Genomic DNA, 25,369 nt, shown 5'->3' with positions numbered 1-25,369 from the left:
AGAACTTTTCCGGAAGACAAAAAAGTATGCGCATGTAAAGTGCACTCACCTTCGTTAAACTCATATTGTGAGTCCGTAGGGCGTCCAGAGCAGACTCCATATCTTCCGCCGTCCATGTTTTTGGACCACTTGGTGTCTTTGGATCGCTAGCATTTGGACTGGTTAGGTTAGTATACTGCATCGTTGAGCTGTCCAGAATGCCAACCTTTGAATCTTCACTAGCATCTGATTGATAAATATCTATGAACAAAAATTTAAAAAACATTATATTCATGAGTATAGTGAAAATAATTGTTGATTTTTAGTTGAGTAGGTAATAGGTAAGATGACATACCACTCATTTGGCTCTGGCTCATCATTCCCGAGATCTCCGGTGTCACGACCATACCGTGCATCGACGATTGATCTTGCTCGACTTCCATCTGCTGTTGATGCTGCTGCTGATGTTCGGTTTCACTTATAATCTCTTGCTTTAGCGTAATTCTAGTTTTCATTTCCATTGGCGTACCATTATCTGCGGTAGAGGAAGCTACGGTGACGAGATTTTCCGGATGATGCTGGCTAGACGAACTCGATGCATTTGATGCAGGGCTGTGAGTGGAAAGGTGAGAGTGTTGCGATTGCTGATCGATGAGCAGGACATGCTGCTGGTGCTGTGGTTGCTGTTGTGGAGAAGGCTGATGTGGCGATAACCTCTGGTCGACTTGTTGAGGCTGAGGCGTCTGTCGGTGAGCTTGTTGCTGCTGGTGCTGTTGTTGATGTTGATGTTGCTGTTGTATTAAATGCTGTTGTTGCTGCTGCTGGTGCAACATCTGCTGGTGTTGTAGTTGCTGTTGTGACTGCGAGTGCATTTGATGGGCAACTTGATTATCCAGTTGTATCGCGTCTTGTGGGTCTAGTGATCGTAGTGTTTCGAATTTCACACGGATGTCACCGTTGTTGGAAATAGAATCTGGTATAAAAATGTGTTATGGATGCGTTAGTGCGTTATAATTCTATATATAAATATATATATATATATATATATATATATATATATATATATATATATATATATATATATATATATATATATATATATATATATATATATATATATATATATATATGATGTGTATGTATGTAAAAAAGGACTACTAACACTTACTAGACAGATCACGTGTGTCATGGCTAGGAGCACAATTGATATCAACATGTTCTGTCACTGGTGTTGCTGTCGGCGCAGGAGGCTCCGGAGCAAAATCTAGATAGCCCATCGAAACGCCCATTACTGAACCGTTCTGAAAAGAAAAAAATGCTCTAACAATGCTCAACAAAAAGAAATACAATTGATAATTTACTCACTATTCCAACACCCATTCCAAGGCTCGTCATTTTGCCTTTTGCTTCCTTGCCTGTCGTTGGAGTTAAATCACGTGATTCTAACACTACAACAGGCGATGATCCATTATCAATTGGAACCGATTCTGAGGTGCTACTGTGACTCCTACCGGAAGAAGACTTATGGCCACTTTTGGAATCCTGTCCACTTTGGTTATTGTTGTGCTGTGAGGAAGATTGGCCGCTCCGCGTGTTTGTAGCAGATAGTGAGCCTGGCGGCGGTGGATGCCGATTTTCTGGTGATCGGGAACGATACGGTTTGTAACGTTTTATAGATGGCGAAAAGTCTTGTTCATACTGAGGCTCGCTTACTTCACATAGTCCTTTGATTTTTAGCTGCTCTGCCGTTCGTAACAGACTCTGCAAATAGAAAAAATGTATTGTAGGTATGTTAAGAAAGAAAAGTGCAACATCGTCGAAGTGTTACATATTATAATTGTTTGTTTTTCGAGACATTGCAAAGCAGTTGCGTTAGTTTACTTTTAAGCGCGCGCTGATTTGTTCAGTAATATATCTACGCAAATAAAATAATAGGCACCATCCTTGAAAAAAAATAGCAAACCAACATTTGAAAGTAACGTTGAGTTACTTAGGGGCCATCGAGATACCACGAGGACAACTTGGGGGGGTTGTGTAATGTCCACGGTCCTTACAAAAAAAAAAAGAATTTATATGTGCATTTGTCCACGGGGGGTGGGTAGGGATGTGAAAAAATCGTTAAAAATCTGTCCACGTGGTATGTGGATGGCCCTTTATAAATATTAGACTTATTATCTTGCGGTGTACTCCGCAAATTCCTGATTTTGTATAATGTTTTACATGATCACATAATATGAGTTGCATGACAAACGACATGATAAATCGCCAAAGAATCTTCTTTTTGAAATTATGGGAGTTGTTTGAAAATCTAGAAAAACAAAAATACCTCGCAAGAATTGCATTGTAGGTATCAGAATTAAACAAAAAACCATTTGTAAAACAAAATATTCTCTCGATACTTTTACGGTTTTCCTTATACTATTTTAAAATAACTGGAAGATAAAACGAATGGGAGCCAAACAATCCCAGCTAAGATAATGTTAACAGATTAAGTAAGGTACTTCAAGAAAGGTTGCATATCACCCTGTTGTGACGGATTCAGTTCAGGTAACAACAGAGGCAGCATCAGTGGTAACAGAGCATCGAAAAAAGCGACAATGACTGGACCCAAACGATTTCACAACACTCCAGTATAATTATTTCTTTCAAGCTCACCGGCCTTGAACCTCCAGCAGCAGCAGCAGTTATCCAAGCTCACTTCATGAAGCATGCTCTCTCTCTATGTCTTTCCATTGCTGTTGGTCTACCGGAACGAGCGGCAGCCAACAGTGCTAGTATTCAGTACGGTAACAGAAAAAAACAGGAAAATTGGAGCTCCAAATGTATATGACCGACCGTTGAGAAACAGCTCACAGGTTCTGGTTTGAGAAAAAAAAAACTTTTCTACCTCAGTACTACGAAGCCACGTTGTGTTCATGTATTGATTAGTGCCACCCCTTAATTTTTATTTCAACTTTTTACATAACTCCCCCTTAAAGAGAAAAAAAAGATACAAGAAAAAAATACACCATCATAAACGCCTTAGTGTATAAAAGGATATGCGGGTTCAGGAAAGGAAAATCTTCGTCTCGTCTCGGAATATAGCCTGCGCTACGTACACATCGTAGTTGCCGTCGTTCTGTAAAAGAACGAGATAGCTTATAGGGAATGGGAACGAACAGTGCTGAAAAAAAGAGTATATAAAATAGTTTTTCAAAGCGTTTTTTTGCTTTCGTTTTCGCTCATCAGAAGCAGTTCGACTGGGAATGGTGGACTTTTATTCAGTATAACTGGTTTCTTTTCAATAACGGTTATGATAGGGTGAATACTTAACGAAACGTTTGTAGTAATAATTATTGCTATTAAGCAGAAGCAATACCGAGTGACATAAACCTAAGAGGTTAAGTGATGACACCAAGCTCTTGGACTTGAATTGATATATATTTTTGATTGTCTTATGACAAATAGATCAAAATTTAGGCTAGGTGCAATACTTTCTAAAAACACATTATTAATTGTTCGTAATCAATATCGACTTCAACGGTAACAGATATCGGCATTCGTCGTTTTCTTCTGCTTTGCATACAACTGTCCAATATCGTGTCCGGTGGCAATTTTTTACATGCTATGAATCTAATTTTGTTACTTTTTCTTCCACATATTTTAACTGTGTTGAGTAATGAGAAACCTACACACGCGCATATTGCTATATTTTGCAAACTGTAAAGTGTATATAGCTTTTAGGCAACCTATGCACGGAAAGGTTATTTTTGAGAACATATCGCATAACGTAATTATACCTGTGTAACTAATATATCACCGTTACAGTTAAATTAAACAGAAATTTCAGTCTTATGTTTAAATTTTGATAAGTAACAGGTAACACTGCGGTTGAATCCGAGAGTCTAATTTAATCCAATTACGGTACACAAGCAATACAACCCGCCGAATTCCGATAGGCACACGCGACTGGCTTCACTCTACGTACAGCCACCGAAAAAATGGCAAATGCAGGTTCATTTTTTATAAATGTACGCCCGTTCAACTCTCTAATACATTGACGCAGAAACAAACCTCTACGTTCAAAGTATTTGTGAGGTTGGTATAGCTGCGATTACAACTCTCTTTGGGGTCTCTGTCCTCTGTTTCCTTTTAGTAACTTTTCTATACAAAACGATGTCCGATGTTCGGTCGGTAACTCAGCTCGCTCGCTAGCGGAATCGTAGATAATTTGAGCATAGGTCGACGACATACTGTTTTGTTCCATTTTCTAATATCACGATATTAGTAGTAGATGCTTTCAACAATACTCAATAGAAATTATAAAAATGCGAATGAGTTAACGACAATATTGTTCAACCTTAGTTAACGTTAAAATATAGGAAAGATATTGTCTTAGCGATATTCCGCCATTTTGTTATATTTTCTTTAAATACAACAATACAACTGCTTCTAAAATAATTGATTAATTAGGTGTCCAAAAATAGACATAGAAAAACCTCTGGATTTTTTTCTCACAGTCGTATGTAATACATTTGACATGAATAAATAACACGTTATGGAACAAAATATTACAGCAACGGCACTCACTCTACTAACTCAATTCATCATTCAAATGCCGCATAGTAAAACTGAAACTAACAAAACTTACTTAAAATTCAAAAATCTACACCACAATAAACACTTATTTCAATAAGGTCGTAAGATGCAGTTTGCAGTTCCTTTGCATTGATCACTTCAATGTATTTAGAGAACAAAATAAATTGATCGTTCGTTTCAAACGTGATCACATTCAGAGGCACATCTCTCATTTATAATACACTATACCACACACTTTTTAACTGGACCATATCATGTTATTCACAACTGTCTGTCTGAACCTGGTGACAGTGCTACTCTACATAACATACGGTTAAAAACTAACCCGTGCTAAACTACACCGTCTCTGTGCACACAAACAGAATCAAATGCTACAAACCTTATTCCATCAGGCCAACTCACGCTCTCTCTCTCCCTTTTTCTTTCTTTCTCTGTTGCTGAACTGTAGCAAACTTTACCTAAAACTTGAACACGACTACTACCCGAGATCGAGATCGAGGCGCCAGAACCACTACATACAAAATCAGGCAGCATCACCCATGAACGCTACCGGGGCTGCCGTAGTGACTGAGACATCGTACCGATTTTTTGCTGGTTCAGCAGAGATATTATGGAAAAAAGACTATCGAAGGAAGAAGCTGCACTGCACTTTGCTATGCTATCTGCCGTTTATACAACACGACTACAAACCTCTATTCGTGCACACCCACAAAGGCCACCCACCTCACTCCTGTCGTACACAACATGAGCAGTATGAGCAAAATATGACTCTCTGCAAGGAATATGCATTGTGATGCATTTTCCGTTTTTTTTAAACAAATTCCTGTTCCGTTGAAACATTTGATATAAAACTTTACTCAAGCAACTATTATTAAATATAATACAAAAAAAAACAACAAACATCCAGCGAATGCTTTTTTAATCGTCTCAACATCTTATAGGTTGTTGATATACCTAGTGTTCTATTTAAACGATAGTTTTTTAATGCTCAAGGTAATAATTCAAAACATCAATGCTTAATAAAAGCTTACAAAATCCTAACACTTGTATGTAATTGTAAAATGGAGAGTGTAGTAAGGGTTAACCTTAACATTTTTTTCGGGAATTACAAGGCCATTAGCGATAGAATAAACTAAATCGCGTACTCTTACTCTTATTACATCAGAAAGTACTTTTCTTTTTTGATGCTAGATTTGGATAGAAATCATCCACTAACTACACCTATCACGCGTCATTTGTAGTTGTGGTTGTAAGACAGAGCAAAAAGAAGCCGAAGAAGGACTTCTGTAAGCATAAGATTCTCGCCGGTTGACACGAACGGAAGCATAAGTGGAATGTTGTATTAGTGTTACGTTCTAATCACATATACATACTGTATGGAACAAAAGCAGGTACTATGTGTACGACTGACTGTACGTGTACTTCACGGTCGACCATATGTGCATACCGGCAGTCTATCAACTTCAACTTACCAAACGAAATTTGATGGGAAACTTATCGATACTTATCGATAATATCGATAAATGCTCGTCATCGATATTATCGTTAATTTTTTTACGTTAACGATAATTATCGATATTATAAGGGTGAGCACAAGTCAGTGCGGCTGGTTACTGGAGGAGACCCAAGAGAAGGAGACCTCACTTACCCTACCCCAGGAGTTGCTTTTGCCGCTAGGTATTTGTTGGGCGCTGCTATTCGACAAGACTTAGCATTGTTGGGGGTGGTGTAACGGTTCGCCCCGGGTGTCACTGAGTTTCTGAGAAATAATGGTAACTAAAAAGGTATTTATAGTTTTTCGTTTCCTAAGAACAGATGAATTCGACAACTTAGTACTGGTGAACTTTATAACAATATCCAAACTTTTTGCACCATCTCATAAAAAGCAATGATACTAAATTGTAATAGAATGCATTTTCTTTGGCTTGCCAACTCTTATAATATGATGGACATGCATAGCGGCAGTCTATTGGTAATTCTTTGGTAATTTTTAGTTTAACTTGGAACTGTTTAAGTTTAAAGTATCTGTTACCCAACAAACAATTTTTAGTTCCACTAAAAATCCAAATCAACGAAATTGTTGCGCCAAAAAAGTATCCTGATTTATACAGGGGGTAGACAAAATAATTGAGATAAATAAAATTCTCTCGAATTTTAAATGGCCAGAACTTTACGAAAAATGAATCAATTTTGAAAACCGGTTTCATTTCACTAGAAAACAGTATTATATTATAAGTTTAGTAAAGCGGGCAATGTATGCAGTTTGCGAGGATGCGAAAATGAACGGGAATAGAAGGTGTGACTTTTAGGCTTAGAAAAAAATTCAATCGTCCACACGTCTGGGTCTCGGAGCGGCAGGCAATGACGCAGCGACAGCGGTTGAATAAGACGGTCAAGTCGATTTTTCCTGCGAATCGCGACGCGGCAGTGGTATTGGACGACTAGACCTATCTCACCCTGGATGGCAACGACTAGCAGGGCTCTTCGAATTTTACCTCCCCCACGAAGGAAGCGAGCACCGAGCAGTAGCGTAGCGTGACCGGGTGATACCCGGGCGGAAAATTTAGGTTTCACCCCTTTCCCTCTGGGTGTCACCCCCACCAGATTGCAGTTAAATCATCTTGTTACCAAAAATGGCGAGAGTTAGGTCCGCTCGTTTTCAAATGCACTAAATCTACCTGTTTTCGAAAAAATTATAAATTTTCGAGAATTTCAGCTCGACCTCCACTTAAATGGTAATTAATCTCACCCTTTCGAAGGCGACACGCATAAAAAATTTTCTTCTAGGGGGTGACACCCGGGGCGGACCGCCACCTCCACCCCCCTCACGCTACGCCAGTGGCACCGAGGTAAAGTTTATTTCACAGACCAAGTTCCCCAAGAAGGTGCGGCTGTGGCTGACAATCAGCGAGAAAGGGATGTCAAAGTTGCTCTTCTTTCGCTCCGGGCTGGCCGTGAACGGGGAAATTTATAGTACGAAATACCTGACAGAAGTTGCGTCGTTCATCAAGAAATACCATAAGAGCAAAGACACGGTGTTTTGGCCAGATTTGACGTCGGACAACTACTCGAAGCGATCGTTGGAGGAGTTGGAGTAGAATGTGGTACCGAAGTCAGCGAATCCGCCCAATGTCCCCCACCAAGCATGGAAAAATTCACTCACTAGCAATATTTCATGCAAATGTGTTCTTTGATTCATCAGTTATCGTTCAACTATTTCCACTCGCGTAAAAGTTTTCCATAGAAACGCTGCTGATTGTTTTTCGCTTCTGAGAGTTCCGAATACCATAGAAGGAGACTGAATGATTCAAACACGATAGTATTTTTTGTATCCAAGTTCACTTGCTTTCAACATTATCGCGAGAATCTTTGAGATATTATCGCCAGTGATACAAAATTATGAATCCAAATGAACGTTAGATTGCGTTCAATTGTTTGCTTACCGGAGCAAGCAGGTATCATCAATGCTAACGGAAATTGTAGCAAAATGCACCATGTGATACTTGAAATCACCAATAATCATCGTGGTGTATCAAGGTGAAAGCACAACGTGGAGTAGCCGAATTCCGCCTACAAGCAACCAACATTTGCAAGAATCATTGCGATCGCTTGAGTGCAATCGTTTACGATTCTTTCGTGAAACACTCGCTATATGTTGCTCGCTCCGCCTAAAGCAGGCAATACTGAAACAAAATCATCAAAGAAAGCTACCTTATATTTCTTTGCACTAAGTTGTCTCTTGCATGCGTGAGTATGTGTAACTTTTAATAGCGATGGTTTGCTAGGATTGAAAGCTTATAAATAGCACGTTCAGAAATGATACCCGAATGATTGTTATGCGATACGAGTTTTTCCATCCTTGTCCCCCACCTGCTTCCCATCGAGAATTTCTGGGCAAACTTGAAGCGCAGGATCTATTCCAACAATTTTATCGCGAAAACGGAGGAGGAAATAATAAAAAAAAACGAAGAAAGAGCTTAAAAACATAGCTACACGCATGTTTTCGTCCGCCATAGCGAATGTTCCGGTTAACTGCCGGCAAAAGGCTGCACGCAAGGACGTAATATTTTTTTGTGAGGAAGCTAACATGATAACCTTCCATGGGAAATTTATCCAACTCAATTATCTGTCATAGTATTTTTTCATCGCCATCTGAAATAGTTTTTTTCATCACCATCTGAAATTTTTTTTTTACTCCAAACGTTAGCTGTCAAATTATCGATTCTTATCGATAATATCGATAAAAGCCACGGAATTATCGATGTCCGTTTTGGGCGATATTTCCATCACTAAACGAAAATGATGTTGCAAAGAGCGGTATTTCGCATCTTATAGTGCCTGCAGTGCGCTATCTATGTTTGCATACATATGACGGATAACACACTGAAATCCTTCTGATACTGCTTCACGAATAAAACATTTAGCCACCCACAGCTAACAATGTCATCTTAACTGACAAGAATCAATTTATGCTCTACATACACACTACTGTTTTTATTATTTTTATTCGTTTAATGAGCTCTTTGGCGTAACTGATATTGATTGGGTGTAATAATATAATAACTGAACATAGCAAAAGACATTCTGTGCCGAACACGCATCAGTATCGGATGTGTTTGGTGATCGCTCCGATAGAATATAAAACAAATCACGCGCGAGCAAGTGTTGGCATTGTTTGCCTGGTCGAGTGAAGGTTCAAGGTCGCCCGCCTTTGTGCAACTGTTTCGCATCGTGGCTGTTTGCTGGTGCGTAAGCCGATTTGGCTGCTAAGTGATTTGTGCTACAGCAGTGGACGAGAATCTCAACACAAAGGAGGAAAAAGAAGAAGCCAACAGTTGACAGCGAGTTGTGTCGCTGTGCTGAGTGATCACACACCCGGCTCGCTGCTGGTGGCTGTTTGGAGCTGCTGTTTTGGTGCTGCTGGCTGTAACGGCTGCAGCCTCGACCGTTCGGACAACCAACCCTGCTGAAAGGAGAAGTAAAGAGGTACGTGTTCTGTCGGCGCTAGTGCACTAGATTTAGCGCGATGGATGTAGATCCCTCGCCTCCCGTGCCACCATCCCCGAACCCCTCCGACCCTGTCCCTCCTGCCAACCCTTCCTCTGTTAATTCTCCAGTCCCCCCTCGCCCCAGGCTTTACCCGGACGGATCTCAGGGCAGCTTTACTGTTTTCTTTCGGCCAAAAGCAGGACCGAAATCGAAACCGTTAAACATCCTGCAGATTTCGAAAGACCTGACGGAGAGGTACAAGGCCGTGACCGAAATCTCCAAGGTCAGACCCAACAAGCTCCGTGTCGTGGTCAGCGACCTGGAACAGGCCAACGCTATTGCTCGCTCCGAGCTTTTCACACGCGAGTATCGCGTTTATATACCCGCACGAGACGTGGAGATCGACGGTGTCATAACCGATTCGAGTCTGTCGGTCGAGTGTATCTTGGCAAGCGGTTTTGGCTGCTTCAAAAATGCTTTGTGTCACGACGTAAAAGTAAAGATCATAGATTGCAAGCAATTGCGGTCTGTGTCTCTTGTCAACGGCACAAAAGTGTACACTCCGTCAGACTCGTTTCGTGTTACGTTTGCCGGATCTGCTCTCCCTAGCCACGTCTCGATCGATCGGGTTCGTCTGCCTGTGCGATTATATGTACCCCGTGTTATGAATTGCACCAATTGCAAGAGGCTAGGCCACACAGCCGCCTATTGCTGCAATAAGGCACGATGTAGCAAGTGTGGAGAAACTCATGCGGACGATTCTTGCAGTGTAAATGCTGAAAAATGTATTCACTGCGGGGAAAATCAGCATGAGCTCTCCACATGCCCGGTGTACATGCAGCGCAGAGATAAAATCAAGCGGTCACTTAAGGAGCGTTCAAAGCGATCTTACGCTGAGATGCTGAAGAAGACCGTGACCACTTCTACCATAACATCGAACCCCTTTGATCTGTTGTCCTCTGATGAAACCGATTCTGACGATTCACCAGCGGGTACAACTTATGCCAATCCTGGGGCGTCTAGAAAGAGGAAAAATATTTCATCTCCTAAACTTCCCCGAAAAGGTCCTAAGATTTCCCAAAGTGAAATGAAAGTTACAAACAAACCAAACAGTGCTGCGGTAGAACCGAAGCAAACTCCTCCTGGGCTTGCAAATTTAAAGTCCCAGAAGGAGTTCCCAGCACTGCCAGGAACATCTAAAACCCCAGTTGTTCCTTTTGCACTCCCAGTTGATGAAACAAACTCTGGATTAGTGAAATTTTCTGACATTGTGGACTGGATTTTTGAAACTTGCAATGTACCCGATCACAGCATTCCTCCCAACAGTTAGATCATTTTTGAAGCAGTTGACTGCCCAATGGCCCCTCCTTGCAGCGATTGTATCCTTCGATGCCTAATTCATCTGCGTATACGAAGGATTCTATCTCCGTCTTACAGTGGAATTGTAGAAGTATTTTACCAAAAATGGATTCATTTAAAGTTTTATAAATAGAAACAAATGCGATGCATTTTCCCTTTGTGAAACTTGGCTTACTTCAAATATTGATCTTAACTTCCATGATTTTAATATTATTCGCCTTGATCGAGACACCCCATATGGAGGAGTACTTTTAGGGATTAAAAAGTGCTATTCTTTCTATCGTATTAACCTCCCCTCGACTCCAGGCACCGAAGTTGTCGCATGTCAAATGACAATACAAGGTAAAGAGCTTTGTATTGCCTCAATATATATTCCTCCCAGAGCACAGGTTGGGCAACGGTTGCTCTTTGATTTAATAGAACTTCTTCCCTCGCCACGTTTGATTTTGGGAGACTTCAACTCTCATGATGTGGCTTGGGGTTCCCCCTACAATGATAACCACTCCTCTTTAATCTATAACCTTTGCGATGACTTCGACATGACTATTTTGAACAACGGTGAAATGACACGTATCCCGAAACCTCCAGCGCGCCCAAGCGCTTTGGATCTATCCTTATGTTCGACGTCGCTACGGTTGGATTGCACATGGAAGGTAATCCTCGATCCTCACGGTAGCGACCATTTGCCTATTCTTATTTCAATTAATAACGGGTCAACTCGCATGCGACCAATTGACATTCCGTATGACCTCACACGGAATATCGATTGGAAGTTATACGAGGAAATGATTTCAAAAGCGGTCGAGTCGATTCAACATCATCCACCACTTGAAGAATACAATCTCCTCGCGGGCTTGATTCTCGACGCCGCGTTGCAAGCCCAAACGAAGAAATATCCCGGCGTAACGATCAAAGAGCGGCCTCCAACTCCGTGGTGGGACAAAGAGTGCTCCGATGTCTACACGCAAAGATCCGACGCGTTTTTGGCCTTCCAGAAGGGAGGTATACCCGACGACTATATACGGTATTCGGAGCTTAATACCAAGCTTAAAAGCCTGGCTAAAGCAAAGAAACGCGGATATTGGCGTCGGTTCGTGAACGAGACGTCGAGGGAGACATCGATGAGCACTCTTTGGAACACAGCCCGAAGAATGCGGAATCGCGTAACGGTCAACGAAAGCGAGGAGTCTTCAAGTCGGTATTTCCGGACTCTGTTCCTGCGCAAAACTTTGTTCGCGATACGTCTCCGGGTCACGACGCGATAGAATCACTTTTTACGATGGCCGAATTTTCAGTTGCCCTCCTGTCCTGTAACAATAACGCACCTGGGTTAGATAGAATCAAATTCAACTTGTTGAAGAATCTACCCGGTAATGCCAAGAGGCGCTTGTTGAACTTGTTCAATAAGTTCCTGGAGCAAAACATTGTACCGCAGGATTGGAGGCAAGTGAAGGTGATCGCCATCCAAAAACCAGGGAAACCAGCTTCTGATCACAACTCTTATAGGCCGATTGCAATGCTATCCTGTATCCGGAAATTGATGGAAAAAATGATACTCCGTCGTTTAGACCACTGGGTCGAATCAAATGGTCTACTATCAGATAATCATTTTGGCTTCCGCCGTGCCAAAGGGACGAATGATTGTCTTGCGTTGCTTTCAACAGATATTCAGCTGGCGTATGCTCGCAAAGAACAAATGGCGTCTGCGTTCTTGGACATTAAGGGGGCTTTTGATTCCGTTTCTATTGACATTCTTTCGGGTAAACTTCACCGACAAGGATTTTCTCCAATTTTAAACAATTTTTTGCACAATTTGCTGTCCGAAAAGCACATTCATTTTACGCACGGCGATTTGGCAACTTTTCGCATTAGCTACATGGGTCTTCCCCAGGGCTCATGTTTAAGCCCCCTTCTTTACAACTTTTATGTAAATGACATCGACGAATGTCTGGCAAATTCATGCACGATAAGACAACTTGCCGACGACAGTGTAATCTCTGTTACAGGAGCCAAAGCTGCCGATTTGCAAGGACCATTGCAAGATACCTTGGACAATTTGTCTGCTTGGGCTTTACAGCTAGGTATCGAATTCTCTCCGGAGAAGACTGAGATAGTAGTTTTTTCTAGGAAGCATGAACCTGCTCAGCCTCAAACACAATTAATGGGTAAAACGATTTCTCAGGTTTTGGTACACAAATATCTTGGTGTCTGGTTCGACTCTAAAGGCACCTGGGGTTGTCACGTTAGGTATCTGATGAAAAAATGTCAACAAAGAGTGAATTTTCTTCGTACAATAACCGGACAATCGTGGGGAGCCCACCCAGGAGACCTTATAAGGCTTCACCAAACAACGATATTGTCTGTCATTGAGTACGGGTGTTTCTGCTTCCGCTCCGCAGCAAACAGACATTTGATCAAACTGGAGCGAATACAATATCGTTGTTTGCGTATCGCCTTGGGTTGCATGCAGTCGACCCATACGATGAGTTTGGAGGTCTTAGCTTTAGTACTACCATTGAAAACCCGCTTCTGGAGCCTGTCTTCTCGCATTCTTATCAAATGTGAGGTCTTGAACCGTCCTGTGATTGAAAATTTTGAAAGGTTAATCGAACTTAATTCTCAAACCCGTTTTATGACATTGTATTTCAATCACATGTCCCATAATATTAACCCTTCTTCGAATATTCCAAATCGTGTCGACTTATCAAATACTTCTGATTCTACTGTGTTTTTCGATACATCCATGATAGAAGAAACTCGTGGAATCCCGGATCATTTACGCGTGCAGCAGATCCCCAAAAATTTTTCCAATAAATATCGAAACATCAACTGCGACAATATGTTCTACACTGACGGATCACTTCTTGATGGGTCCACTGGCTTCGGTATTTTCAATAACAATTTAACCGTCTCCCATAAGCTTGATAATCCTGCTTCTGTTTACGTCGCAGAATTGGCTGCAATTCAGTACGGCTTAGGGATTATCGAAAAAATGCCCACGGACCATTATTTCATCTTTACGGACAGTCTCAGTTCCATTGAGGCTCTCCGATCGATGAAAGATGTTAAGCACTCTCCGTATTTCCTGGGGAAAATACGGGAACATCTGAGTGCTTCATCCGAAAAATCGTATCAGATTACCTTAGCGTGGGTCCCTTCTCACTGCTCGATAACGGGCAATGAGAAAGCGGACTCTTTGGCTAAGGTGGGCGCAACAAACGGTGGAATTTATGAAAGACCAATTGCCTTTAATGAATTTTTCTCATTTGTACGTCAGAATACGATCATCAGTTGGCAAAATGCTTGGACCAGAGGGGAACTGGGAAGGTGGTTACATTCCATAATCCCCAAGGTGTCGACGAACCCGTGGTTCAAGGGGTTGGATGTAGGTCGGGATTTCATTTGCGTGATGTCCCGGCTTATGTCCAATCACTATAGATTTGACGCGCATCTCCGTCGTGTTGGGCTCGGGGAAAGTGGTATCTGTGCCTGTGGTGAAGGTTATCACGACAAAGAGCACGTTGTTTGGTCATGCCCTGTACACCGTGACGCCAGGTCTAGATTAATAGCTTCCCTGCAGGCCGAAGGTAGGCAGCCGGCTGTTCCTGTTCGTGATGTCTTGGCGAGCCGTGACTTATCCCACATGTCCCTTATATACGTTTTCCTGAAATCCATCCACGCCCCAGTTTAGTCCTATCCCCTTCCGCCTACATCCAACCAAACGACAAGAACACGTTAAGACCCCGGATCCGGAAACAGCAATCAGACCCGCACGATACTCTCAAGGCCCGAGGGAGACAACCCAATATGCCAGTCCGTAATATCTTGGCCCAGCAGCGGAACATGTGCTTACCTATGGCAATGAAAACCATCATACAGTAAACCAGTGTTTTTAATGCAAAATATTATAGCTTTAAGTTACATTTAATCTCAGCTCGTAGTCGGTAGCGAGGATAAAAAATTTGCTTTTAGTTATTAAGATACTTTAGAAAGTAAGCTACCAGATATAATTTGCGCCGTTAAACATTAAATTGTATTTGTGCCGTGTCAAATAAATTATAGATGAACAAAAAAAAAATAGCAAAAGACGGATGAGCTATTACAAATCGCATCACACTCGTAGCCGTCACGAGCGAGATAGTATTGTATTAGTTATGTTGAACTCGTTTTTGCGGTGATGCCAACAACAGTTCTGCAACTGAAAAACGAATAAACACGCGAAGCTCTACCCGGCAATCCTTTTGTTTCGTATCATATTCGGCAACATGTGTATTTGTTGTTGATGTTTTCATAATACACCTTCCGCGTTCTAAGCAAAGCAAAGCCTTGGTGCTACTTTCTGATTCGAAACTTGACCTTCTGTTTTTTTACACAGCCTTCGCAGCCAACTGTTCACAGGGCAATTGCGGGGCTAGGCGCTACGATTTTACTGACACTACTAATAACAGTCTCTCCCGAGCAGAGAGTCGAACCTACGACATCAGGCTTGTTGGAGAAATAGGGTATGTACATTTTCTAAAATTGGAAATGAAACTGGCAATGTTATGTCAGATTTTAAACGATAGCAACGCGAACAATAAACCAATCACATGCGAGCATGCCTATCACAAACATTTTTGCAAAATTTTGCGTGACATCAATAATGGATGGTCCCTATAGTGTATTACACATGTTTTTTTTTTTTTCATTTGGGATTCCAATTATTTTTATTCTGGGACTGACTTGCGGTTGCTTTTTGTAATGGGACAATTTTACCCCTATTTTTTATCGGTACATCTGAAAATACACTCAAAGATAGGCTAAAATCCGATACTAACTCAAAATTGACAAAATTACAGATGGGACTGACTTGCGGTTACCGGCAGTTTAAAGGAAAAGAGAAACCTAACCTCTTAACCCTTCGTAATACTCACTGTTATATTTTGTACAAAACTGATTTTTCATTTCAAATATATTGATAGACATGGCGCAAGTAACTCAATGTTAATGACATAAGTTTTTTACTATAATTGCTTTTTCCCCTTCAATAGCAATAAATTTTATTTTGAAACAATCATCGGAACCACCCTAGTGAAAAATAAATAAACCACCCTGATGAAAATCAAGTTCGAGATAGCTAATGAACATTAAAATAATTCACATCTGGTTTGGAACAAGTTGTGAGTCACTTTAGAAGCCAGTTACAAAATATTCCATATTAAGCCTTCAATTACCCAGAAAACGACCAGAAAGTCCCAGAAGGTCGATTTTCACTCAAGAATTTTTTATTTCGAGACAACACTAGATCTCGACGTTTATGCATTTTTAAAACATTTGTCATCGAAAAAAAGTTTCGATTTCCCCAATTTGATGTACCTTGGTAGATTTTCGAGGGTCGAAAAATCACAACTTTGAGAGCTTTGAGGCACCCTTAAATCATGTCCGATTGAGCTGAACTGGCATAATATCGAAAGACAAAATTCCTAAAATTAGAAACTTATAGAAAAATAAGAGCCAGTGAATGTTTGTGAATTTTTTGTCCATTTACAAACATTTATTCAAAACCTTTTTCAACATTGAAATGTTACAACAACAACATTAAATTGTTAGAGGATATTTTTTTATTTTTAACTTCACAAATAATATACTCAAATTAGCAGTCTTCGTAGAAGTAATTGATGGCAAATGAAAAGAAAAACTTGTCAAGCAAAGAACAAAAATAAATCTTTTAAAACTTTAACTTCGTTGTAATTGGTGATTGCTACGATTTTTTGCTGGAACTTGTTGATAATTTCGTTTGACATACCTTCTAATGTTTTCCTATTAGTGAGCCTGTGTAACGGCTTCAAAATTATTTTCAGAGTGTCATTCATATAAAAATCTTGATTTGATCAGAGTTAGACAAGACATTCGTGAGTAGTGTTGGATTTGAGAGATTCGGTTAGATTTGGTTTTTGAGGAAATAAAATTGATGCTTATTAAACAACAACGATACGCTTGTGTCGTGTCAAATAAATGTTGTTTGAACAAAAAAAAAACCCTACAGGCACAATATCGCTAAGTGTAAACGACATTCTTTCGAGTGTTGCTGAAAATATTTCTAGAAAAAAGGGATTTTCAGAGAAGGCTGAGTATAAAAAGACGTAGGTCACCTAACAAACGATTTGATTCTGTCTACGGATTCTGTAATTAAAAATTCCTCTAATTGCAGTGTTTAGTCCGTCACTATTTCATGCAACCCCTAAGGCTTTATACTTTGTACTATTTTCTCATTACCATTATATCGAGAAACGTTATATCAAAGCAAAAAATTATATTGGTGAAAAACTGTTATCGGTTACTCAAACGTGCGCGAAAATTTATTTTCTATCACATAGCAGTGTTTTCAAACCTTTTTCATGCACATATAAGACAATTTTCAGTAGAAAAATATGATTAGGCAATAATCTTGGAAAAAACAGGTCAATGTTACTCTATTTTACGTGTTTCGAAACTTACTACAAAAATTTATTCGAAACAATTTATACCCCAAAAACAATTACTGTCCTTTAGTTTTAGGAATCTAAAAAAATACGTTATGTCGAGGTCAAAGTTACGTTATATAGAGATTACCTTGAATCGAGAAGTAACTACATACACCGTAAATACAAATTCGACGTGAGAAACCGATGTAATGTGATCAGTAAAAAAGTAACCAAATAGTGACTCAAAATTTAGTAAAAAAGAATCTTATTTTTTTTTTTTTATTCTCGCTTATTTTCCGTCGGTCTAGTTCCGCCACTGTTGTGGCCAATCACCGACGCCCAGGGAGGCGACTCCACACCCAGGACCCTAACTCACGACCCGTTTATTAACGGACCGGCGCCAACGGCTTTACTTCCTCATGCGATGGAAGGCGTGATCCCAGAGATTTTTCGCCTCAGAAAATCTCCCGGTGTCGGTTGGATTGAATCTAGACCAGTTGGGTTGGTTGTGAGTAGATCACGCCACCTCACAACCATCGACACCTATGTCGGCGGTGGGATTCGAACCCAGGCGTCGAGCGTGGTTGGCGGAGACGTTACCAACCACACTAGGCCCCCGCTAAAGAGAATCTTAATAAGTGACCAATCATTTGAAAAGTGAACAAAATAAGGGTCCTAACACCAAATTGCTTTCTTGATATTCTAGCAAGATAAAAAATTCTAGTAATATTATTCTAGTAAAAAATTCTAGTAATATATTCTAGTAAGATAGAAAAAATATTTTACTGTATAAAACAAAAAAAACTAATCTTTAACAAACTACCGTGACACACATCTATTCCACCTTTGGTTCATTTTAAATGCATATGAAACTGCCGTGTTTTAACACATCAAATCAACAGTGAAAAAGATGTATTTTTCAAGATAGAATCAGTTTTAATGAAAACAATAAGCAACGCAAAGCAAAGCCTTGGTGCTACATTCCGATTCGCAACTCGATCTTCTGTTTTATTATACACATACTTCGCAGCCAACTGTTTTAGTGTACAGGACAATTGCGAGGCTAGCGCTACGATCCTGCTGACACTAACAGTCTCTCTCGAGTCGGGACTCGAACCTACGACGACTGACTTGTTTGGCCAGGATCGTACCTTGAGACCAGCTAGGAGGGTTTAATGGAAACAATAAAAATATAAAAAAATGTTTTGGTTTGGAGACATTTTTCCCCCCTTTTATTTATCATCAAAATAGATAAAAAGTGAGGATGTTTTAGTGAAGTTTTTAGTAGTACCTTAAAATAGTGATCAATCGACTAAAAAGTGGAGTGAGTCCTGAGTCACTGTAAACAGGGCCCGTCTTTTTATATTGAATTTGCATTAAAAAAAATTATCTGGTTAACAAAGAAACTGCATAATATATGTAGATTTTGTGATAAATCTGTATGTTTTCATAGTAATCTTTACATACAATTGTTAAGAAAAAAAACTTTATTTTACTGATATATCGTGACAGCCCTGGCGGTGAATTTTCAGAAAAAAATGATTTTGTGCATTGTTAGTTTTGTATTTGAACTTGAAATTTGTTACAGATCACTTGCTTCTAGTTGCTTTTTACTTCCCAGCTTCGGGTCGTTACTTTCGTCTCCTGTAGAAAATTCAATCGGGCGGACTTTCAACCCACCTATACCGTTGGTCACTGTGCGAAATTCAGGGATTACACACTAATACTGAGCGGAAACAAGTCAAAAGGACTCACAATTAATTTAACAAAGAACAGCTTGAAAATTACGAGACCATACAAAATCTTTATTAAAATTTCTTTTCGCGGGAAGGGAGAGTTAGTAGGGATTTATTTTTACTTGCGCATATCTTTTTTCACGATGAGACGTCCGTCGGGCACTCCGCTCGATGGGGGTGGTGTAGATGCTGATCGGGTGGCTGCTTCGTTGCCTTAGAGATGCGGTGGATTCTTTGGTCGGATCCGGTCTTCTGGCCAGCTGGGCGTTGTAGTATCGGACGCAGCGGCGTCGGTGGTCACCAGTGGGGCGTCACAAGCGTAGCACCGGCTTGTTGATCGCTGGATAATCGGCTGGCGGGTAACCCGGAGGGTGTCACTGTTGCACTAACTGGATGGCTTCAACTGGCTTTAACTCGCTTTTCAACACGGCCGCGGTTTTCAACAACGCGCCGAAACTTCGCGTACAAAATGGCCTTCCAATTTGGCCACAAAAGGTCTCACTTAGGGCGTTATTCCGCAGAAACTTCGAAACTGGATATTCAACGCGCGACTACACTCCTCCGGGTTATAATCAAAAATTCCCCCGCATATTTGCTATCCGACCTTTTTATTTACAACCTGTCCGCTTTCCATCGTAGACCCTTTCTGCCGCGTAGCGTACCACCCCGTTGTTTGTACCCGACGACTCGAAGCTTTTATAAACTTATCGTTCAGTCTGGTGCCAGGGTTTTATTTATCATTATTTAAATTTTTTTTTAGAACAATTTATTGATTTGACCTAATCTACGACTTGTTTTCTCTTAAATTTAAATTTTATATACATGCAAAATACAACAAAATAGTTTAGATAAATAATTCCTATAAACGAACAATAGAAATAATTTATATACAAAAACTAAGCAAAATGACACCAAACGAGGCTATTAAACAAAAATTAAACAAAACTCAAACATAACAATGGAGTATGTATATGCAAAATTTTTGCTTAGACATTTACTGACAATTATTTATACGCGTAAACAAACAACAGGCATCGTCAAACACAAATTGTGGACCTGGCACTGCGGTTGCTAACACAAAAAAAAAAAATATAAATAGGAGTAAAGATAAAGACCGTCAAAGAGTTTGGTCACAAATTTAGAAAATTTCACTTATTCATAAAAATAAATAATTATTAAATTATTCATGATTCTCCAACAACAATCATAGATTGAATAGAAATTTGTGGTGAATATTTCACATTTCACTTTTTCATAGCAAGATGATTGATTGGATGAAGAATTTAAAAGCTATCTTCGTGTCAGTGGGCATAACTCAAGTCTTTGGACTTTAAAAATAGTTTTTACAAGGAACTCGGGGAATGAAATGCGTTTCAAAGATCTTCCGGACAGTAAATTTCAACAGATCGATGTAATTTAGAGACATTCCTAAGTCCGGTTGATAAAATAGTAACTTGTTTTACTAACCTTTAAGGGGTTATATACCTTTTTGGGCGAGAAAAATGAGGGAAGTTTGAATTTATTTTTAAGTGCATAACACAATTTTTATTGCCTCAAAGTGGTATTTTTCTGAATGTACAGTTTATCATCAACAAAAAAAAATACGTTTAATTTTGAGATATACCAATTATTACTGAAGTAATGGCCGTTTCCTCGGAGCGCTTTTTTTCGCAGAGGCTTGCGGTGATCCTGATAGAGACTCAGCGGGTCAACTGAATTAAAAAAACTCATATTATTTCATTAGTTTAGAAGAGTGCCGTGTCCTTGAAAGATCGCTTTTATGAGTATTTTGTTTTCAGTGCAAACGGGATTCTTTTTCTCAAAAAATGCACGTTTTGAGCGCTAAAAATTGAATTAAATTTTTTTTTGCGGCAAAATGTAACTGTATGTTTCAAAAGGCGATCGTTCAAGGACCGGCGAATTTAATAACGAAAATTAAAAAAAAAAGATGAAGGAAATCGGTTCACTAGTTTTCCCGCAATCAGGATCACGGCAAAGTCATTTTTCGAAAAACAATATTCCAAGATAATTACGTTTAAAGTTTCAAGTTTAGCTTATGCGGCCGTAGCGAGGCGTGCTGCAAATCACTTTAACTTTTTCCCCATTGCTCAGATCTTTATGAAAATTTGAAAAAATGTTCACAAGATGTTGTAGTTCAAGATAATGTAATAAAAAAATTTTCAATTTTTTTGAAAACTAAAAAGGTATATAACCGCTTAATTTAATAAATCTGAATACTCAAATTACTTGCAAAAAAACGAGAAATAATTTAACAAGTAGTATGTAATTTTTAGGAAACTATTCATTTGTTCTTTAAATGCCGCTCAAAATATTAATTGGAATAATTTTGTTAAGCCACCATTCATCCCTTTCATATCCGGAATCCGGGACATTTGAACCTATCAGCTTTTCCGTAACATCGATTGTACTTCACCATAATACCGTTGCGGTTCAGGCGTTTATTGTAAACTAACAAACAAGATAGCGGAATTTATGTCTGATAGAGCTGCCTCGTAATACAAAAGTACGAGAACGAAATATAAAGTCGATGCAGAGTTGCATTTTTGTGCCTTGTTATATCAAGGGACTATGCAACAGTGCTGCAATATTTCAGATATGGCAATATGGCAGAGTGCGTGGTAGTCCGTCGGAGGTTGGTGCTGCGGTGGTGCTAGATGGGGGAACATTTGAAGTAGTCGACGAATTTATTTACCTGGGAAAATAAGTGACGTGTGACAACGAGGTTAGCCGTGAGATAAAGAGGCTGATAGCAACCGCAAACAGGGCCTTTTACGGATCACGTAATCAGCTAAGGTCCCGCAGTCTGCAAATCCGTACTAAACTTGCACTCTATAAAACACTGATTCTTTCAGTATTTTTAAACCTTTCAAATGCCCATTTAAAGAAAATTTCAACAAGCAAAAAACAAATTTTATTAAATGCAAGACTGTGAATTGTTACTGAAAGATGCATGAAAACCTATTTCCCATCACCTTTTAGTATTTCTAAACCTAACTTGTGCCCATTTTGGACAATTTTCGCATTGGTTTCATTGGTTTCAAAACTTACTACAAACATTTTCTTGAAGCAATTAATAGCCCAAAAACAGTTGCTGTATCATTTATTTTCATTTTCAATACATTTTGAAAAGTTACGTTATATCGAGGTAAAAGTTACGTTATATCGAGGTGTCCTTATATCGAGGTAAAACTGTATATTGGAAAGTCCTCCTGTTTATTTATTCTTTAAAAAGGTCGTCGTCCAACTAAACAATTTAAATTTGTTTTTCCTATGTGAACTTAAAAAACTGTTTTTTTGTGTGAGCAGAGAAAACTGTTTCTTTGACTAACTAAAAAAAAAGCCTCGAATATTTGAAATAAAAACATGTGGAATCGTGAACGTTAAAGATTAAATAAAAAAAAAAAGGTGGTACAAAGTCTGCCGGGTCAGCTAGTTGTATATAAAAACATAAAGTGACATCATCGGTATACGATTATTCTTGAAAATGTTGATATGAAACAACTCTACAGTAGGCTGACCCAAAAAAAATCGATGTTGCAAAAGTCAAGGTGCTCAGCCCTAAATTGAAAGATAATGTTATTTATAGCATTTTTGGAGAACATTTCGACTTTCTAAAAAATTGTTTTCATGTTGCCCAAACGTGATTTATGAAAAAATTACTTTTTCTAGCTACAAAACCACTCTTTTGCATATCAACTCTGTTCGATTCCCACATTCTTCCATATATTTTTTTATTTTTGTTGGGTTGTTTTCGAACATTTTGCATGGTTTGGTTCAGCATTGCATTCAATTATTTGGCTCACAGAGCCCATTGAACATCGTAGAAAAGTGAATTTTGCTCATAATTTTTAGATAAAACCCTTCAAAACACATATGAAAAATGTTTTTGATCAAGAACTGAATTTTTTACTGCAAAGCGGGACTCAAGACGAAAATTTACATGAAAAAAGATCATAGATATCCTATCGGGGTGCTGAGATATTGGCGTTTTACATGTGATGGAAAACTGAGCATTTTAACAAAAATGCTACTATTCTGCCGTTTTTGTGCGATAAATTGAATAGTGATTCAAATGTTAATTATAGCCATAAGGTATGTTCTAGGAGTTTCAGGATATTCGAAAATGCATCTTTTAATGTAGAAATATGGGTGATCGATTCACCAATTAGTGAGATAAAAAATTTACTTTTTAATCTGATTAAGATAGACGCAAGGTGCCTTCGACAAAGTTTTAGGTTATCTTAAAAAAAGAAACATTGCCGAAGACATCATGTTTCTATCTCTTACATTTTACGAGCAACATAAAGTTTTCTATTAGAAGGCACTAAAAATCACAATTTTCGTTCTAACTTTTTTCGCAGATTTTCCCGAATTTTCAAACCTTCGACTAAGTTATCAGCCATCCAAAAATGCATTTGTTTTCTGTACATTGTTATTTTTCATCTTCCAAAATAAAACAGTTATTTGACATATTTGTAAAAATGCATAGTTTTCCATCCCATATAAAAATGCCAATATCTCAGCCCCCCGATAAGATATCAAAGGTCTTTTATCATTTATAATTTCGTCATAAATTCCGCTACGCAGTGAAAATTTCAGTTTTCGATCAAAAGTTTTTTTTATTTGTGTTTTGAAGGGTTTTATCTAAAAATTATGGGAAAAATAAATTTTTCTATGATGTTTAATGGGCTCTGTGAGACAAATAACTGAAAGTGATGTTGCCATGCAAATTATTCAAAAACAACCTCTCAAAAATAAAAAAATATATTAAAAAATGTGGGAATCGAACCGCATTGAAAGAAAGTGCAAAAGAGTTGTTTTGGAGCTTAAAAAAGTCATTTTTTTCATAAATCACGTTTGGGCAACCTGAAAACAATTTTTTAAAAAGTCGAAATGTTCTACAAAAATGCTATGAATAACATTATATTTCAATTTAGGGCTGAGCATCCTTACTTTTTCAACATCGATTTTTTAAAGGAAACCTAAAAGGAAAAACCTAAATTAATCCACCTAGCGGTCAGACCCAGCCTTTCTCATTCAAACTTATTATTTGTAAAAATACATTTACATGGACGTTTCAATCCAATAAAAGTATATTCACTCTTTGGGTTCTAAAATATTGACGTTGTAATTGAAGTATAAAATATGAAATTTGACGTAATGTTAGTGCTTAAGAAATAGCGAAATAAAAGAAATGACTTAATTTCGAACAATTTCATCACGAGCGATACCGGGAACGTTTAAATAGTACGAAACCGCATTTAAATTATGTTGAGTCCACGTATATTGATCAAAGCAGGTATAGTTTTAAATAGTCTTTGAATTTCTTTTCGTTCCATAACTTTTGAACCACTTATCAAGTTGTTATGAAGTTAGTTATTTGTAAGTTTAAGAGATAACTCATTCGTATGACACTAGTTTTGTTAAATAAGTCGTGTAATCTTTGAGATAATAGACTCGTTGTTTTAACAATGTAATTTATAACGGTTGCTTAAGTTCGATTATAATCGAATGAAATGGGAACGTATAGAGCAGCCGAATTATGAAACCACTTGTTCAATCATAATTCATCAGTTAACCCCTAACTAGCCCGTTCATCTGATATCAATATCGTTCAAATCGGTTGTGTAGTTTCTGAGATGATGAAGTTTCGTGATTTTCACAATTCGATACATTACAGACGAAGTTACAGTTCGATTACAGTTAAATTCAATAGGGTGTTATAAGGCAGCAAGACCTCTCATTTGACACAAATTTTGTGAAAATCGGTTCAGCCATCTCTGAGAAAAGTGAGTAAGTTTAAGTAGTCTTGTAAATATTTTACTTTTCATAGCTGGATTTCACATTTTTAAACATAACAGGCAAAGTAATAGTCCGATTGCAAAAAAAATCAATAGGGTCTTATGGGGCAACTAGACCTTCCATTTGACACCGATTTTATGAAAATCGGTTCAGCCATCTCTGAGAAACATGAGTGAGATTAAATAGTCTCGAGAACACGTTTCTTTCCACAACTTTTGAACCGCATGTTCAATCCTAATGAAATTCAAAAGTTAAGGGTTTTTTAGGTAGCCCGTTCATTTGAAATTAATTTTGTTCAAATCGGTTGTGTAGTTTCTGAGATATTGATGTTTCGTGATTTTTACATTTTGATACATAACCTCTAAACTAGAAATCCGATTACAATAAAATTCAATAGGGTCTTAAGAGGCAAATAGACCTTTCATTTGCAATTAATTTCATTGAAATCGGTCCAGCCATCTC

General features: G+C 38.7%; 1 protein-coding gene across 4 annotated transcripts in view; it reads right to left on the bottom strand.

The window, feature by feature from the left end:
• The window catches only part of LOC129725763 (sex determination protein fruitless), a 167,610-nt gene that overhangs the window by 6,063 nt on the left and 136,178 nt on the right, over positions 1 to 25,369 (bottom strand). For 3 of the 4 annotated variants that reach the window (XM_055681931.1, XM_055681934.1, XM_055681935.1), the window contains exons 4-7: positions 1,345 to 1,740; positions 1,142 to 1,280; positions 335 to 952; positions 50 to 240 (exon numbers count right to left, since the gene is read on the bottom strand). In XM_055681931.1, coding sequence (XP_055537906.1) covers positions 50 to 240; positions 335 to 952; positions 1,142 to 1,280; positions 1,345 to 1,740 — 1,344 coding nt within the window. The remainder of the gene's footprint in view (positions 1 to 49; positions 241 to 334; positions 953 to 1,141; positions 1,281 to 1,344; positions 1,741 to 25,369) is intronic. The other variant, XM_055681932.1, reaches the window with a different exon arrangement.

This window comes from Wyeomyia smithii, chromosome 2, assembly GCF_029784165.1.
Source record: "Wyeomyia smithii strain HCP4-BCI-WySm-NY-G18 chromosome 2, ASM2978416v1, whole genome shotgun sequence".
NCBI lineage: Eukaryota > Metazoa > Arthropoda > Insecta > Diptera > Culicidae > Wyeomyia > Wyeomyia smithii.
Note: the sequence above shows the minus strand (reverse complement) of the source record. Positions and strands in the feature narration are given on the sequence as shown.